Source organism: Lepidochelys kempii, chromosome 3 (assembly GCF_965140285.1).
Source record: "Lepidochelys kempii isolate rLepKem1 chromosome 3, rLepKem1.hap1, whole genome shotgun sequence".
Classification (NCBI taxonomy): domain Eukaryota; kingdom Metazoa; phylum Chordata; order Testudines; family Cheloniidae; genus Lepidochelys; species Lepidochelys kempii.
In genome coordinates this window covers 74,811,044-74,830,271 of record NC_136382.1, presented here as the reverse complement: position 1 = coordinate 74,830,271, position 19,228 = coordinate 74,811,044, and the positions used below count along the sequence as shown (strand labels likewise).

Here is a 19,228-nt window from a genome sequence, read left to right as displayed (position 1 = left end):
TCAATCTTGTCAGACAGGAAGATGATGAATTATGATCCTTTTTTGATTTACTCTACAATCTTTTGAGCTGTTCTTTGTCTAGGCAACAGATTATACTCTGGACCAAATTGGTACTGACTGACATTTTTTAGCATTAAACAGCTGTTTGACCTAGGTAAAATGAGTTAGTGAAAGATTTGCAAAGAAAGAGAAGAATGAGTCTCCACTTTGCTTCCCTCCTTTCCATTTTAGAGGACTGCTGATCTTTTTGTTACTTTTGAGAAACTGTAATATAGATTTATTACACGTGGAAGCTGTCACTAGGGGGACTGATGTACAAATGGCATAAACATTTTGTTTCTTTACTAATTTTTGGTGACTGTCTGAGAGCTATGCATAGGAATGAAATACAATCTCCTGACAAGGTTAGAGTAACACTTATGCTATAAAGACAGAAAGTAAAGACATATATTTTTTAAATTGTATTTTTGAGAGTGTTAATAGCCTAAAGTTGGGGAAAATATCAATTGCATACATAAATGCAAAGCGACTCTTTTAAACAACTATTGCAAAATGCTTTCAGGAAGTGGAAAATTTCAGGAAATCTCTTGTACTCTTGTTTTCATGTTTTACAATATTATATAATGTCTGCTATAAAAAACAGATATTTAACCTTGATAATCATTCTTTTCCAGAAACAAGTAGAATCCAATTGGAATTTTGTGGAAGAACTGCTGAAAAGGTCCATTGATGCTCAAGTAAGTACGGGGAGGAATAAAGAATAGTGTGGGGTGATTTTTGAGAAACATGCAGCACATGAAGCAAAGTATCCAGCCAACAAGTTTGTCTTTGGAATTTAGTTTCTTTATTTTGATTATATGAACATCCTTGATGTAGCTGAACTAAGACAGTGTACAGTTGGCTTCTTGTTAGAGACTACACTTACTTTAAAGTGGCTGTGCTTGATGTTAAATTGTCAGATAAAGGGAAAAGATAATTATCCTGGAAGTGCATGTGGCTACTTTGACAAGCTATATTCAGAATAAGAGCTGGATACTTAGAAAATGTAAACGGCACACTGAATGTAAGGATATCAAGTTGAGGAGACATGATGGGAGAGATAGTCATTGCATTGAAAATTCAGCTATATCCTCATCACAGCAGGAAGGTGACTTGCCTTGCTGAGCAATTTGTCTTACAGGCTTGAATCAAACTCTTCTGATAAGGTTCTAGTTTCTGAGCACTCATTGTATACCTTATCATTTTTCTTTCTACAGAGCTGTTAATGCATTGCTTCATGGCCCAGAGGTCAGAATTGACCTCCTTTTAAAGAGCTTTTAAATATGCTGTTCACATTTTTTAACATGTTACGTTACAGCTCTGTATATGTCGTCTTAAGTTACATGGTACAAACTGTAATTTCTGTAACGGCAACAGCTACAAAAATAATTGTGTGCATGTAAGACTACCTACATATTAAGCAATAAGAATAAATCTGCTGATTATTTCCCTTTTGATTCCAGTTGAGAGAAAAAAAGTTGAAATATGATATGGTTGAAAGAGGAAGATGGTTTTTCATTAGGGCCTTCTCTACACTATGGTTGAAGCCATAATAAGGGGCGAAGTGTTTCTCACAATACAGTTGTTGCTGGCACAGCTCTAATGTAGTTCTCTTGACCATTGGAAAAAAAAAAAGAGAAATATATTTTAATGGTGCTAGAAATTATGCTGTAGACTATAATCAGGCAGTGCTGCAAAGTTTTGCTTGAACAACTCTCAGAGGGAGGGGGAAAAGCAATGGACTACATTGCTTAGGGAAGGCAGGGTATCAACAACCATGCTTGTATTTAAAAACAGTTACTATTAGCACAGTTTCAGCAATGTTGGAGAGAGGTCCTAGATTATGGTAACATGGCTGCTGAATGAAGACCAATCTCATCTAAGAGGAATCTATTTTTTTTTTTTTTTGTTAATGATGTCCTCCTGTGAAAATCTATTAGAGCTGTACCTTTGTTTTAAAATCTGTCCAAGACATGTGTGCAGTGTGCGAGTATACTGTCTGGATTTTGTTTAAACACTTTAATATGTAAATATAGTCAATACAAAAAGGGGTCAGATGTTGTAAAAATTGACTTTCACATTGACAAAGGAAATATATCTTCAAACCTTAATTTAAACTGCAAACTGTATTTTAATTCATGTTAGTATCTGCGGTTTTAATCTGTAATCCTGCTAGCTATGAGACAGTTATGTTCATGTACCTGTTTTTGTTTAGAAAAGTCATTTTGGCAGAATACTAGACTAACTATCTCTCATTTTCATAGTTTATTGACTATTTCAAAGTGTGCGTAACTGCATCTATATCCAGGGTGTAGTACAATATGTACATTACAGATGTATCAAGGACTTCAGAATACTGTGAGAGAAACTAGAGAAATCTGTGATGGGAATTAGATGCTTAACATTTGGTATTACCTTATTAACCATTTTCCTGTTCTCTGTCTTTTTATACCAACATTTTTGAAGGCAAACAAGACAATGCTAGTTTTATTAACATCTTGTACAAAATGTTCTTATTCTGTTGGATTATTTTCTATTTAAGTGGTTCATTACTTAATATTAAATGACTGCTAGCTTTGTGTAGAAAATACTGCTATGGGATTGCTCAATATTGTGTGTGTGGAAACAGTAAAAAAACGAAAACAATAAAAATAATACCTAGGAAGGAGGTTTTTTCACCAACAGACTCTGTGACATGTATGTCTTCACTGTTGCTGTCCTAGGCTTCCTACGGCCACTTTGCTTTTACCTTTTGAGTTATCCTCTGATATATTTAAAATAACCGTCAAAAGGACGAGATAATGTAAGAGTGGGAAGGAGAGAAGTGCAGCAGGATGGCAGATCAAGCAGAATCAAATGGAGGAACAGGCAAAGCTATGTGTAGTAGTAAAAGCCAATACATGACTGAAGGCTGGATAGTGCTATTGGGATTAACTGCTCAGGCCTGGCCTCAAATTATTCCACTTTGTTGGTGTAACACTGCCTGGGGGGGAACAAGAGTTGTGAGGCACCTCAACTTTAGCATGAGGAAGCCTGTCTGCCTGACGTGGGTCAGCTTCCGACTCTACCAGCCACTGGCAACCAATGTTCCCTCTAATTTTTGACAGGCCATGTGCACAAAAAATTTCTTCTGTGCAAATTTTTGTGCGCATGGCGTTTTGGATCCGTGTGCGCGCACAGCTTAGAGGGAACAGTACTGGCAACGCAAGGACTCCGCTCTAGGCTCCACGAGCCCCTGCAGGTTAGGGATTGGCGCACCACAGTCCTCAACTCTTCTGCATGTCTCTGTGTCCAGCCCCTGGTCTAGTGGGCGCTTGCACTATTCACAGATTTGCTGCTTCTGAAGAAACAGTAAAGCCCAGTTCTGCCTCAGATTGTCTCTCTACTTAACACACAGCACTTAGATGTACTAGGGTTCCCTGTAAACATAAGTTATATTTAACAAAGCATAGAGCTTCAAGTAATAGCAGGTAGATGTATTGGAACAAATGGTTACATATGAAATAAAATCATAGCATGCATTCTAGAGCCTGGACTTAATTAACAAGATATTCTCTTGTCTGTTCGAGTGATGATCACCTGAAGTCCTTGCAGCACTTTACAACCAAGCCAGATATAATCCTCCTTTAATGAGACAGGCAAACGGTTAGCTTGCCTCCGAGGCAAAGGACCCAGTGTGTTCCTTTGCCCTCCAAGATATACAAGTCTTTACTTATCTTCATTCATAAACAAGACACCTCCTTGCTGTTTTGTTTTGTTTCTGTAAATTTTCTCTCTTGTAGCTTAGATAACCTTTTGACTGGCACCTGGCTCAGTATGCAAATAGGTCTGTATTGTGAGGCAGCCAACCAACAAACAACTAGACCATCTGTTACCTCCTGCCTGAAAGGACCATGTGTAAGGCATGTCTCCTCTAGGTAACCTGCCTTAGCTCCAAGGCTTTAAGAATGTAATTTTCAGTATAAATACATAACTTCTTAAATATTATCTGTACATATGTTTCACAATGATTATGATGGCCTGCGGGCTACTGGCTTTTACATGCCACACTATGGTGAGCTATTGTGCATATAACTGACCCAGGAGAGCCCTATAAATCCCGGTGACCCCTACCAAGTGGTCCCTGGATCACGGTTGGTAACCCCTACTGGAGAAAGGAAAAGACATACCCATCCTTCTAAGAGCTCCTGTTGCACCTACAATAGCAGCTGCAAAAAAAAAAAAAATTTAAGAACTTGATAGAGTTGACCCAGTCATCTGTTGGCAGCACAGATATAAGCAGTGATGAGATCCTATTAATGTAGTACATATATCTGGAAGGTTGGACATTATTATTATTTAATATTTATATTACTGCAGGGCTCATATCAGCATGGTTGTCCCCAGGTAGTTAGTGCTGTATTAATGCCAAAGAAGACATACTCCTTACTGTCAAAAGAGTTTATAATCTAAGGAGACCAGTGACATATGAAAGATGGGGGAAGATGTTTAGATAGTACTATCATTTTGATTATATCTGGTGTTGAGCCCCTCATAAATTCTGATTATATCCAGCAGCACAGGAGTTCATATTAAACAAAAAAAGTAATCCTAAATGGAGAGTGCATGATACCCAGTGACATATAAAGTCCAGAGGACTGTTTCATGTTACATTTGAGATAAAATCTACAATGTATATCCTGTAGTAGACGTCTGTTCTAATGTAATATTGGACACTGGGATAATGAAGGTCTGAAATCAAAGATGAGCACAATGTTGTTTTTTTGTTGAATTTGTCTAAAGGATCGTTCGCTTTTTAAGATAGGTCCCAGATATAATCCTATGGGCAAAAATATAGCTCTAAGAATGGACACTTTTAATTTTCTTCTTAAAGTCCTTGGTATAACAAGTCATGCAACTTGGTTGGTGTCTAGAGAAACTAATACCATGGCCTGTTGCGATTCTTGACATTTATATGCAAGATACCCACTTTCACTCTTCTTTAGACAGAGGAGACATTGGAAACTGTTATGGTTGAAGAATCTTAGTTTTCAGATTAGATTTATCTCAAGGTCTTGTTTTATGGAAATTATTGGTTAATGTGTAAAATTATATTAAATGTAAAAACAAAAATTGGGAAGTCTTTAGTTGTAGTATATTCTTATACTTAATAAATTCACAAGTATTTTCCCCAAAATTTTCTATGTTGGGCTCACTGAAGTAGAATGCAAACATTTGTGGCGGATTTCTCATGCTTTCATATATAAATTGTAGTGTGTGTCCTTTTTCCAGATTTACAAATGAAAATCCTGCTTCACCCTTCAATTTATTTTAGAAATATGCTATTTTGTAAAGTTTGAGAGTTTGCCAGGTGACCATGCATCCTATATTCATTGCACTTAGGAAGAGAAGGCAGACAGAATTTGAGTCTATTGCAAATGATTTCTTTGATTGCTCACACTGTTCTGATAAAATGTAGCAAATAATATTTTCCCCCAGGGATGTATTGATTCAGGGAGTTAAGTATGACTTAATGAGTTTTAATCTGCATAGCTACCTTAGCATTACAGGTTGAATGGGGCTGCTCTGAAGCCCAAGAAAAACAACTAGCTACTTGGGCTATGCATTCTATGCAATGCAAGGACTGGCAGTGGGACTGCAATTGGAGGAAATAACTCCATGACCTTTATCTGTGGGATGAGCGGGCATTTCTCTTCTTCCCCAGCAAGATATTTCAAGCCTCAGATTGTAAGGCTGGTCCTGAATTCATAGAATCATAGAAGATTAGGGTTGGAAGAGACCTCAGGAGGTCAACCCCCTGCTCAAATCAGGACCAACCCCAACTAAATCATCCCAGCCAGGGCTATGTCAAGCCGGGCCTTAAAAATCTGTAAGGATGGAGATTCCACCACCTCCCTAGGTAACCCATTCCAGTGCTTCACCACCCTCCTAGTGAAATAGTGTTTCCTAATATTCAACCTAGACCTCACCCACTGCAGCTTGAGACCATTGCTCCTTCTTCTGTCGTCTGCTTCCACAGAAAACAGTCTAGCACCATCCTCTTTTGGAACCCCCCTTCAGGGGGGTACTTTTTTAGTGCTTCTTTTTTTCCCTTCATAGCTCCTTTAATTATTCTTAATATTGCATGAGTTTGGTCACTTAGAAATATGCAGTGGAATCCTTTTGTAGTGACATCGCTACATTTATAGAACAATTTCACTGTAATCTCATAATTACCAGAATTTAAGGCTGGACTTGTCACTGTGTTAAAAACCATTTTGTTTTTTTCTCTGTCTTTACTATGGCCCAAATCTGGGAGGAATCTTGGAAGTGGTAAATGAACAGAATGCTCCCTTTGCAACAGAGCTAGTAGGGATATTGAAACCTCACAGGTCAGGGGATCGCTGCCATCGTGGCAGTGGCAAGCCCCCAATCTTCTCATGCACATGGTTCTTCTGCGGACATGCTGCAGAGAGGGAAGTGCCTCCTGTTTGGAGCAGCAGTAACATATGCTGCAAAATGTAATATTAAGTTATTGGCAATGGAGAGAGTAACAGTCCCTTTAGATTAGCTGTTCCTTGGCTGCTTCTCATCACCAGTAGCTAGGCCACACATCACTTTGTCACATTACTCAGTGGTTTAACTACACTGCTCAGGGGTGTGGATTTTTCACACACCTGACTCACTCAGTTAACTTTACGTAATATTCTAGTGTAGAGCAGGCCTTAACTCTCACAGAATATGCTCCAGGGAGAAAGTCTGGGATATACACCTTAACACACTTAAAACCGCTTTCATCAAACAAGGACACTCCAACGGAAAAGTAGATTGTGTCTTGGAATGGGCTACCCAAATACCCTGAGAGAATCTGTAATTTCATTACAGAAATAAAATCCCCTTTGACCACACATCCTTTGCTGTCACCTCCCACCCGTCCACTGGAACTCATATGGGAATATTCTCAAACAGCTACAACCCATACTTGATGGGAACCCCACCCTGAAAGAAATCTTTCCCGAAGCCCCTCTTCTGGCCTTCAAAGAACCACTCCAGCCTCTCCAAGCTCATCACCAGAAGCAAGCTCCCCACAGACCAACCCACCAGCTCAATGTGACATCAGACCCTGCCACAGCAACAGATGCAAAAACTGCAGACATATCTGCACTGCTACAGTGATCAACACCCTCCACACCTTTCAAGATCATAGATCCTATACATGCTTATTACAAAATGTGGTGTGCACCTCATCCAGTGCACTAATGCCCCATTAACAACAGTGTGGGTGAAGCCAGACAATCACTATGCTCTTGAATGAACTCTCACAGAACAATGAGAAAAGACAAAAACACCATATCACCATATCAGGAACCTATCCTTGCAACAAAGCCCGTTGCCAACTGTGCCCACATATCTATTCAGGGGACACCATCAAAGGGCCTAATAACATCAGCCACGCTATCAGAGGCTCGTTCACCTGCACATCCACCAATGTGATATATGCCATCATGTGCCAGCAATGCCCCTGTGCCATGTACATTGGTCAAACTGGACAGTCTCTACGTAAAAGAATAAATGGACACAAATCAGATGTCAAGAATTATAACATTCATAAACCAGTCGGAGAACACTTCAATCTCTCTGGTCACGCAATCACAGACATGAAGGTCGCTATCTTACAACAAAAAAACTTCAAATCCAGACTCCAGCGAGAAACTGCTGAATTGGAATTCATTTGCAAATTGGATACTATTAATTTAGGCTTAAATAGAGGCTGGGAGTGGCTAAGTCATTATGCAAGGTAACCTATTTCCCCTTGTTTTTTCCTATCTCCCTCCCCCCCCCCCCCCCCGACGTTCTGGTTAAACTTGGATTTATGCTGGAAATGGCCCACCTTGATTATCATGCACATTGTAAGGAGAGTGGTCAGTTTGGATGAGCTATTGCCAGCAGGAGAGTGAGTTTGTGTGTGTGTGGGGGGAGAAAACCTGGATTTGTGCAGGAAATGGCCCACCTTGATTATCATGCACATTGTAGGGAGAGTGATCACTTTGGATGAGCTATTACCAGCAGGAGAGTGAGTTTGTGTGTGTGGTTTTTGGAGGGGGGTGGGGGGTGAGAAAACCTGGATTTGTGCTGGAAATGGCCCTCCTTGATTATCATACACATTTTAAAGAGAGGTTTCAGAGTAACAGCCGTGTTAGTCTGTATTCGCAAAAAGAAAAGGAGGACTTGTGGCACCTTAGAGACTAACCAATTTATTAGAGCATAAGCTTTCGTGAGCTACAGCTCACTTCTTCAGATGCATATCGTGGAAACTGCAGCAGGCTTTATATATTTTAAAGAGAGTGGTCACTTTGGATGGGCTATTACCAGCAGGAGAGTGAGTTTGTGGGGGGGGGCGGGGGGGCGGAGGGTGAGAAAACCTGGATTTGTGCTGGAAATGGCCCAACTTGATGATCACTTTAGATCAGCTATTACCAGCAGGAGAGTGGGGTGGGAGGAGGTATTGTTTCATGGTCTCTGTGTATATAATGTCTTCTGCAGTTTCCACAGTATGCATCCGATGAAGTGAGCTGTAGCTCACGAAAGCTCATGCTCAAATAAATGGGTTAGTCTCTAAGGTGCCACAAGTACTCCTTTTCTTTTTGCGAATACAGACTAACATGGCTGTTACTCTGGAACCATATCACCTGTGGTTGAACACTTTTTTTTTTTTTTTTTCACAAAACAACCATTCTACATCTGACCTCTCAGTTCTCATTCTAAAAAGGAAATCTGCACAACACCTTCAGAAGATAAGCCTGAGAGCTTAAATTCATAACTTTACTAGACACAAAATCTTGGACTCTATAGAGATGTTGTTGCAACAATCTGTAACCCACTAACAACATCCTGGCCCTCTCCCTCTCCCCCCAGCTACCTCCCTTTTTTCTCTCTCCCTTCCTTTCCTCTCTGTGACTGGAGGGGTGTTAACGGGCCACTTCACCTTGAATAGCCCCTTGAAATATGTGTTAAGTACTTATGTTAAACAATCTGTTCCACCTTGTTTTTAGCTGTAATACTGTGAGTACATTCCCAGACCTGTTTCACAGTAGCAGCCTTGTTAGTCTGTATTCGCAAAAAGAAAAGGAGCACTTGTGGCACCTTAGAGACTAACCAATTTATTTGACCATAAGCTTTCGTGAGCTACAGCTCACTTCATTGGATGCTGTAGCTCACGAAAGCTTATTCCCAGATCTGAAGATGAGCTCTTTGTAAGCTCCAAAGCACGTCTCTTTCACCAACAGAAGCTAGTCTAATAAAGGATATTACTTCACTCACCTTGTCTCTCTGACAATGCCTGTATTTGTCAAGTATTATTTTCTAGCTCACTGCTCATAATAGTGAATACTTTTACTCAAAAGTATATGACTAGAAATAATATTTATACAATAAGGTTGTCAGCAGTCTGGAAGTCTTGAAGTTATTTGTAATCTAGGTGGGTTTTTTTATTAACAAAATCTTTTCGTTTATTTTTTTTTATAAGGCTGCTGTATTAGAGGAACAGATACGAATGCATCTTCAGTGCTGTTTGACTCTGTGTAGCTTCTGGGGCTTGAATCTACCTACTGTCACCATACTCTGGGAGTATTACAGCAAGAATCTGGTTAGTGAATGTATATGTGAAAAACTAGAGAGTTACAAGTGAGCACCCCTCTATCTGAGAAATTACCTTATGCTCTGAACTGCCTGAAATAGCAGTCACATTTGTGAAAAAGTTCTAATCCATTTTAGCTCAACATGGGTTGAAATGTCCCATAAATTGCTACCATGTAAGAAAAAATATTCTTTTTGAAAATCTGAATTTCTAGATATTGCAAATGTCACGGGGGAAGTTTGGGGATGCGTTAACCTTCATTATCATTTGTGCTCATGCCTGAGAAAAGTGAGATTTCCTAAAGAAGTTCTGTATACAGTAACAGTGTGTTTTGTTCTGGGTGGAAGTAGTGACATGAAGATGCCCTTTTGTTGTTTGTATGAAGGAATTTACATAGTTATTTAGCACTTAATGTTCTTTCCTGCCTTTATTTTTCTTCCAGAATAGTTCCTTCACCATTCCATGGCTTGGTCTGAAGGGTCTGGCAAGTGTTAGTAAAACTCCTTTGTCTATGCTCAAATTGGTGAAAAACTGCTGTTCTGACCAGCAGAGCCCTGACCTGTATAAGTCCAGCAACAGTTACCTAATTTTTCTCTGTATTTTGGCACGAATGATGAAAGAAGCAATGGAGAACAATGTAACCCACCCTTGGAAACAAATTAAAGGAAGGTATGGTAATCTTTTAATTTGGTATGTACCGTATACCAGTGGTTCTAATAAAAAAGGAGTACTTGTGGCACCTTAGAGACTAACCAATTTATTTGAGCATAAGCTTTCATGAGCTACAGCTCACTTCATCGGATGCATACTGTGGAGTGAGCTGTAGCTCACGAAAGCTTATGCTCAAATAAATTGGTTAGTCTCTAAGGTGCCACAAGTACTCCTTTTCTTTTTGCGAATACAGACTAACACGGCTGTTACTCTGAAACCAGTGGTTCTAATAATATCCTTTTTTTCTCTTTTTTTTCATAGCCATTTCAACTTTTCCACTTTTTAAGTTTTCTTTTTTGTGAGGTTTTAGTTTTGTTACTTTGTGAGTTTTGAAATATGGCAATAACCATAACGTAATAATTAGGTTGTGTGAAAACACATGAAAAATAGTTAACTGAAACATTAGTTTTTCTAATTTAATATACGTGTGTGTGAACTTGCAAATCTTGTATTTTAAGAAGAACGACAACTTCTGCTGATCAGTGAATGTACTGTAACTTTTCAGATGACTTGCATTTACAATGGTTTAACCTGTAAACAAGTAGTTTTTCACTTCAGACCACAACTAAATTGATTAGTATTGTTATTGGGTGTAGCTAACTATTAGATTAAGTTCTGGGTGTTTATGCAATATCTTTATTAAGATTTTACTGGAATACAGTACATTTATTACCAGAAAGGAAAGTTACCTTGTTTATTACAATACAAAGCTATACATATCACATTTCTGTGTTTCTCTTGTTATATTCAAAAAAGTTTAGGGGTTTTAAAAAATGCTCCCATGACCAAGTTTGCTGAATCAATGTCTTGTTTTATTTAATGACAGGTTTCAGAGTAACAGCCATGTTAGTCTGTATTCGCAAAAAGAAAAGGAGTACTTGTGGCACCTTAGAGACTAACCAATTTATTAGAGCATAAGCTTTCGTGAGCTACAGCTCACTTCATCAGATGCATATCGTGGAAACTGCAGCAGACTTTATATATACACAGAGAATATGAAACAATACCTCCTCCCACCCCACTGTCCTGCTGGTAATAGCTTATCTAAAGTGATCATCAGGTGGGCCATTTCCAGCACAAATCCAGGTTTTCTCACCCTCCACCCCCCCACACAAATTCACTGTCCTGCTGGTGATAGCCCATCCAAAGTGACAACTCTTTACACAATGTGCATGACAATCAAGTTGGGCTATTTCTCTTCAAGAAGGTCGCTATCTTAAAACAAAAAAACTTCAAATCCAGACTCCAGCGAGAAACTGCTGAATTGGAATTCATTTGCAAATTGGATACTATTAATTTAGGCTTAAATAGAGACTGGGAGTGGCTAAGTCATTATGCAAGGTAGCCTGTTTCCTCTTGTTTTTTCCTACCCCCCCGCCCCCGATGTTCTGGTTTAACTTGGATTTAAACTTGAAGAGTGGTCAGTTTGGATGAGCTATTACCAGCAGGAGAGTGAGTTTGTGTGTGTATGGGGGTGGGGGGGATGTGAGAAAACCTGGATTTGTGCAGGAAATAGCCCAACTTGATTGTCATGCACATTGTGTAAAGAAAAGGAGGACTTGTGGCACCTTAGAGACTAACCAATTTATTAGAGCATAAGCTTTCGTGAGCTACAGCTCACTTCCTCAGATGCATATCGTGGAAACTGCAGCAGGCTTTATATATACACAGAGAATATGAAACAATACCTATTCCCACCCCACTGTCCTGCTGGTAATAGCTTATCTAAAGTGATTTCCAGCACAAATCCAGGTTTTCTCACCCTCCACCCCCCCACACAAATTCACTCTCCTGCTGGTGATAGCCCATCCAAAGTGACAACTCTTTACACAATGTGCATGACAATCAAGCTGGGCTATTTCCTGCATAAATCCAGGTTCTCACATCCCCCCCACCCCCATACACACACAAACTCACTCTCCTGCTGGTAATAGCTCATCCAAACTGACCACTCTTCAAGTTAAAATCCAAGTTAAACCAGAACATCTGGGGGGGGGGGTAGGAAAAAACAAGAGGAAACAGGCTACCTTGCATAATGACTTAGCCACTCCAAGTCTCTATTTAAGCCTAAATTAATAGTATCCAATTTGCAAATGAATTCCAATTCAGCAGTTTCTCGCTGGAGTCTGGATTTGAAGTTTTTTTGTTTTAAGATAGCGACCTTCATGTCTGTGATCGCGTGACCAGAGAGATTGAAGTGTTCTCCGACTGGTTTATGAATGTTATAATTCTTGACATCTGATTTGTGTCCATTTATTCTTTTACGTAGAGACTGTCCAGTTTGACCAATGTACATGGCAGAGGGGCATTGCTGGCACATGATGGCATATATCACATTGGTGGATGTGCAGGTGAACGAGCCTCTGATAGTGTGGCTGATGTTATTAGGCCCTGTGATGGTGTCCCCTGAATAGATATGTGGGCACAGTTGGCAACGGGCTTTGTTGCAAGGATAAGTTCCTGGGTTAGTGGTTCTGTTGTGTGGTATGTGGTTGTTGGTGAGTATTTGCTTCAGGTTGCGGGGCTGTCTGTAGGCAAGGACTGGCCTGTCTCCCAAGATTTGTGAGAGTGTTGGGTCATCCTTTAGGATAGGTTGTAGATCCTTAATAATGCGTTGGAGGGGTTTTAGTTGGGGGCTGAAGGTGACGGCTAGTGGCGTTCTGTTATTTTCTTTGTTAGGCCTGTCCTGTAGTAGGTAACTTCTGGGAACTCTTCTGGCTCTATCAATCTATCAATCAGGAAATAGCCCAGCTTGATTGTCATGCACATTGTGTAAAGAGTTGTCACTTTGGATGGGCTATCACCAGCAGGAGAGTGAATTTGTGTGGGGGGGTGGAGGGTGAGAAAACCTGGATTTGTGCTGGAAATCACTTTAGATAAGCTATTACCAGCAGGACAGTGGGGTGGGAATAGGTATTGTTTCATATTCTCTGTGTATATATAAAGCCTGCTGCAGTTTCCACGATATGCATCTGAGGAAGTGAGCTGTAGCTCACGAAAGCTTATGCTCTAATAAATTGGTTAGTCTCTAAGGTGCCACAAGTCCTCCTTTTCTTTTTGCGAATACAGACTAACACGGCTGTTACTCTGAAACCTGTCATTGTGTAAAGAGTTGTCACTTTGGATGGGCTATCACCAGCAGGAGAGTGAATTTGTGTGGGGGGGTGGAGGGTGAGAAAACCTGGATTTGTGCTGGAAATGGCCCACCTGATGATCACTTTAGATAAGCTATTACCAGCAGGACAGTGGGGTGGGAGGAGGTATTGTTTCATATTCTCTGTGTATATATAAAGTCTGCTGCAGTTTCCACGATATGCATCTGATGAAGTGAGCTGTAGCTCACGAAAGCTTATGCTCTAATAAATTGGTTAGTCTCTAAGGTGCCACAAGTACTCCTTTTCTTTTTGTTTTATTTAGTAATTTTAATTAACCAATTTGTTTTATTGAAATGAAATTATACTTAATATTTCTCTTATTTTAACTTGCTTTTTTAATTCCTTAATTTAAGAGGGGGAAAATTATTGATAATCAACATCATGTGCAAGTCTGCTCAACCAGCATTCATCATTCCAACCTTGAATAAGTCAATTATACAAGTTACAAAATTTTAACAGCCTACAGCTATGATTTTGGGATGAACTCTGCTTTCGGCAGCTAACTAAGCATTAACTGGTGCATGAAAAACATAAATGCCTGTCAGTAGTAATTAACTACTAAACAACATTAATGGGATTTGCTATAATTTTTGGTGGCTAGATTTTAAAACCTCAACACCATTTCTAACTATTTTTCCAGGTGAAAGGATAGGCAGAAGTTAGTGTTTATGGGGGTTAACTATTGTGTGTAGAACTGGTCATAAATGGAGGGTGAAGAGTATACCATATTTTTTAACCACACACCGTAAAAATTTGGACAAACCATGCTGAGTCCTTTGTTCCCTCATATCTTAAGAAAAATATGGTAAAATTTCTTTAGAGTTCAGTCTAGCAGTCTCCATGTTAAAGGGCACCTATGCGAAAGCTTGGGGATTCTTGACATACATTAAGAATACATAAATACAGGATATGCAAAGTAACAGCACTTCTTCTTGCTACTTTGCCACATATTATGTGACCAATGTATCCTAAAGCCCCCCATCACACTTTCCCACTAAATAGAAATTGCACTCTCCAGTGCCTCTGCCCTCTGTCAGTGTCCTCTCAAACAGGAAGGGCATTGCAGTCTACACAAATGAGTGTGTTTGGGTCATTCCAGACTTTTGGGAAGAGGGGGCGAGCCCTTTCTGAAGAAGAAGGGTGCCAATAGAGAATGCTGTGACAACAGTCCCTGAACCTTCCCCCGACTCCTTTTATAACAAGGGGGATCAAGCACAAAGGTCTGGTCACAGCTGTGGCGGTGTAGCATAGGAGAAGAGGTATTTTCTCATGTATGGTGGTCTCAAGCCATTGTGGGCTTTTTAAGTCAAAACAAACATCTTAAACTCCACCTGAAAACCAGTCACCATCCAGTGCAGAATCTGGAGCACTAGTAACACATGCTGCAACTGAGAGGCCCCACTGAATATGCAGGTTGATGGCTCTGTACCAGCTTAAGTTGATGGTGTTTTGTTCAGTTCTGAAAGGGGGAAAGGTATGAAGGAAACCATCTGAGCCAAAGCATTGTTCCAGTAGTACTGACTAATCTCCTAATCTTTCTGCTAGAGGTGAGGTGCTTGCATCAACAGTAGTTGACATGGGGAGAAAGGTTAGGTTTCACCATGGGTTGGAAATCCTTTGGCATGCACCCTGGATTGGGAAAAAGAAGGGAAGGAATTAGCTTGTTTCAGTAGCAAACAGATTAAAAGGTTGCGGGAGAGAAGAAAAAATTTAAAATGGAGAAGAATTGCTTACAGTAAGTGTGTGGAGCTAGAGTAAAGGTGTAAAATGGGACTAATACAGCTCTTCAAGGAGATGGAAAGACACATACTTTAACATAATTTAAACTTTTTTGTGTTGTTTTTTTTAATATGTAGAATTTATTCCAAGTTCCATCAGAAAAGAATGCGAGAGCTGACAGAGGTGGGGCTGCAGAACTTCTTTAATCTTTTCCTTGTGTTAGCGGCTGTTGCAGAGACAGAGGACATTGCAAGTCGGGTGTTGGATCTCCTGGATTTTCTCAGCCCAACCTCCATCAGCACTGCTCAGAGAGCTCTCATTTGGAAAGGCTACTTTGCCTTCCTTTTGATGTACATTGAGAAGAACATGGACATCAGCGTTCTAGCTAAGAAACTTTCACATGCTTTCTGTGAAAAGGCAAAGGAGTTTTTGGTAACCAAGAATGACCACACACACAAACAAAATCTATGGACACCACTCTCCACTTACATGATGGTGTCCAGGAAGTGTTCGAGACCAGCTGCTACTTGAACCTTTCCCAGGAAAAGTTGTTGAACGATGGATTTAGTATGCTGCTCCCGGCTTGTCGAGGAATTGAACTCACCATGGTCCTAAACTTCTTGCAGGTGGTTCTGTCCAGACTCAAGTAAGTTATTCAGATAAATCATGAACACAGACTGGTATCTTGCTTTGTGTTTGTCACTAAATTGTAGTCGTTGAACCAATAAGAGGTGACGCCATTTTAGATTTGGTATTGGTGAGTAGTGAGGACCTCATAGAAGAACTGGTGGTAAGGAACAACCTTGGTTCACGTGATCATGCTAATTCAGTTTAAACTAAATGGAAGGATAATCAAAAATAGATCTTCAAACTAGGGTCCTTGATTTCTAAAGGACTAACTTAAAAAAATTAAGTGAATTAGTTAGGGAAGTGGACTGGGCCAAAGAACTCAAGGATCTGAATGTGAAGGATGCTTGGAATTACTTTAAGTCAAAGTTACAGAAACTATCTGAGGTTGCATCCCAGGCCAGGGGAAAAAATTCGTAGGGAAGGGTTACAGACCAACCTGGAGAGCAAGCATCTCAACTAGGTGATTAAGAGAAAGCAGAAAGCCAACAAGGAATGAAAGATGGGATAGATCTGCAAGGAAATCTACCTCTTGGAGGTCAGAAGGTGTAAGGATAAAGTGAGAACTGTCAGAAGTCAAGCAGAGTTGGACCTTGCAAAGAGAATTTCTATAGGGAAAAGTTGTATAGTCATATAAACAAAAAGAAAACAAGGAAAGAAGAAGTGGGACCACTAACTACCGAGGGTGGGGTAGAGTTTAAAGGTAATCTAGGCATGGCCTAACCCCTAAACAAATACTTTACCTCCATTTTTAATTAGGCTAATGAAGAGCTTAGAGGTAGTGCAGAGTGGCTAATGGGAATGAGGATATGGAGGTAAAAATGACCACATCTGAGGTGAAGGTCAAACTCAAACAGCTTAATGGGACTAAATTGGGAGGTCCAGATAATCTCCATCCAAGAATATTAAAGGTACTGGCACATGAAATTGCAAGCTCAATAGCAAGGATTTTTAATGAATCTGTAAACTCGGAGGCTGTACTCTATGACCTGGAGAATTGCTAATATAGTTCCTATTTTTAAGGAATGGGAAAAAAGGGATCCTGGAGACTACAGGCATGTTAGTTTGACCTCAACTGTATGCGAGGTCTTGGAACAAATTTTGAAAGAGAAAGTAGATAAGGACATAGAGGTGAACAATAATTTGAGATAAAATAAACATGGTTTTACAACAGGTAGATCATGCCAGACCAGCCTGATCTCCTTCTTTGAGAAGACAACTGATTTTTTTAGAGAAAGGAAATGCAGCAGATCTAATCTACCTGGATTTAAGTAAGGTATTTGATACAGTTCCACATGGGAAATTATTAGTTAAACTGGAGAAGATGGGGATTACTATGAGAATTGAAAGGTAGGTAAGGGGAGACTACAATGGGTCATACTGAGAGGTGAACTGTCAGGCTGGAGGGAGGTTACTAATGGAGTTACTCAGGGATTGATCTTGGGACCAATCTTATTTAACATTTTTATTACCAACATTGGCACAAAAAGTTGGGAGTATGCTAATAAAATTTGTGGATGACACAAAGTTTGGTCATATTGCCAAGGAGGACTGGAATATCAATACAAAATGATCTGGATGATCTTGTGAATTGCAGTAATAGGAAATTTAATAGTGCAAAATGCAAGGTCATGCATTTAGGGCCTAACAAAAATTTTTGCTATGAACTGGGAACATATGAGTTGGAAGTGATAAAGGAAGAGAGAGACCTGGGTGTATTTGTTGATAACAGGATGACTATGAGCCACCAATGTGATGCGGCTGTGAAAAAGGCTAATGCAGTCCCAGTAGAGACAGGGAAGTGTTAGTACCATTATACAAGGCACTGGTGAGACCTCATCTGGAATACCTTATGCAGTTCTGGTCTCCCATGTTTAAGAAAGATGAATTTAAACGGTTACAGGTGCTGAGAAGGGCTACTAGGATGATCCAAGGAATAGAAAACCTACTTTATGAGAGTTTTCAGAGTAGCAGCCGTGTTAGTCTGTATTCGCAAAAAGAAAAGGAGTACTTGTGACACCTTAGAGACTAACAAATTTATTTGAGTCTCTAAGGTGCCACAAGTACTCCTTTTCTTTTTACTTTATGAGAGGCGATTCAAAGAGCTTGGCTTGTTTAGCCTGACCTGCAGTTATCCCTACTAATCCATCCCTCCTGGAAGCACTGATAGCTTTCCAAACCGAAAACAGTTTGGAATGGTCAAACTAAAAACCAGAAACTCCCCAGCTGTGGGGAACAATCCTGAGCTGGCAGAGGGGAGGTGGAAAATGTGACCAAAGAGAATTGCTCTCTATAAATACATCAGAGGGATAAATACCAGGGAGGGAGAGGAATTATTTAAGTTAAGCACCAGTGTTAACACAAGAACAAATGGATATAAATGGGCCATCAACAAATTTAGGCTTGAAATTCAGATGAAGGTTTCTAACTATCGGACGAGTGAAATTTTGGAAAAGCCTTTCAAGGGGAGCAGTGGGAGCACAAAACTTAACTGGTTTCAAGACTGAGCTAGATAAGTTTATGGAGGGGATGGTATGATGAGTCTGCCTAAAATGGCATGTAGCTGATCTGCAAATGCTAACAGCAAATATCTCAAATGGCTGGTGATGGGACACTACTTGGGGAGGGCTCCTGATTTACTGCAGAAAATTCTTTCCCATGTGTTTGGCTGGTGGGTCTTGCCCACAGGCTCAGGGGTCTAAGTGATCACCATATTTGGGGTTGGGAAGGAATTTTCCCCCAGGTCAGATTGGCAGAGATCCCTGGGCAGTTTTCGCCTTCCTGTACAGCATGGGGCCTGAGTCACTTGATGGTTTAAATTAGTGTTAATGGTGGATTCTCTGGAACTTGAAGGTTTTAAACCATGATTTGAGGACCTCAGTAACTCAACCAGAGGTTAGGGGTCTGTTACAGGAGTGGGTGGTGAGTTTCTGTGTCCTGCAATGTGCGGGAGGTCATACTAGATGATCATGATGGTCCCTGCTGGCCTTAAAGTCTATGAGTCTATAATGTATTAACTTCTCCATAAAACAGAACAGAACTGAAGAGGTAGCTCTGCAGGATTTTGAATTACATACTAAATTCTGAATTTCAATCCACAAATCTCTCTTTAGAAAATCTTTCTCTGCTGTTTCAATCCTGAGGTGTGAGATCCCAGATATTTTTCTTTGCTATGAATTGATGCCATTGTAGGCCAAATTATTTATTTTCCATTTTCTTGGACAGCATTGTGAGTAAAACTGAATTTCTCTGGCTTTTGACCTCTTTTAAAATTATAACCTCTACTCAGTTAGTAATGTTTAATTATATATTGCACACTCTTCTCTAATTTTCCAGTCATATTTTTTCACCTAGGCATTCA

The 19,228-nt window shown here is 40.0% G+C and overlaps 1 protein-coding gene across 1 annotated transcript in view; it reads left to right on the top strand.

Annotated features, from left to right (window-relative positions):
• MMS22L (MMS22 like, DNA repair protein) overlaps window positions 1–19,228 on the top strand; it is a 151,275-nt gene that overhangs the window by 47,946 nt on the left and 84,101 nt on the right. Inside the window, 5 exon segments of the mRNA XM_073336800.2 lie at window positions 675–737; window positions 9,545–9,664; window positions 10,098–10,324; window positions 15,378–15,727; window positions 15,730–15,886. Of these exon segments, the coding sequence (XP_073192901.2) occupies window positions 675–737; window positions 9,545–9,664; window positions 10,098–10,324; window positions 15,378–15,727; window positions 15,730–15,886 (917 nt within the window).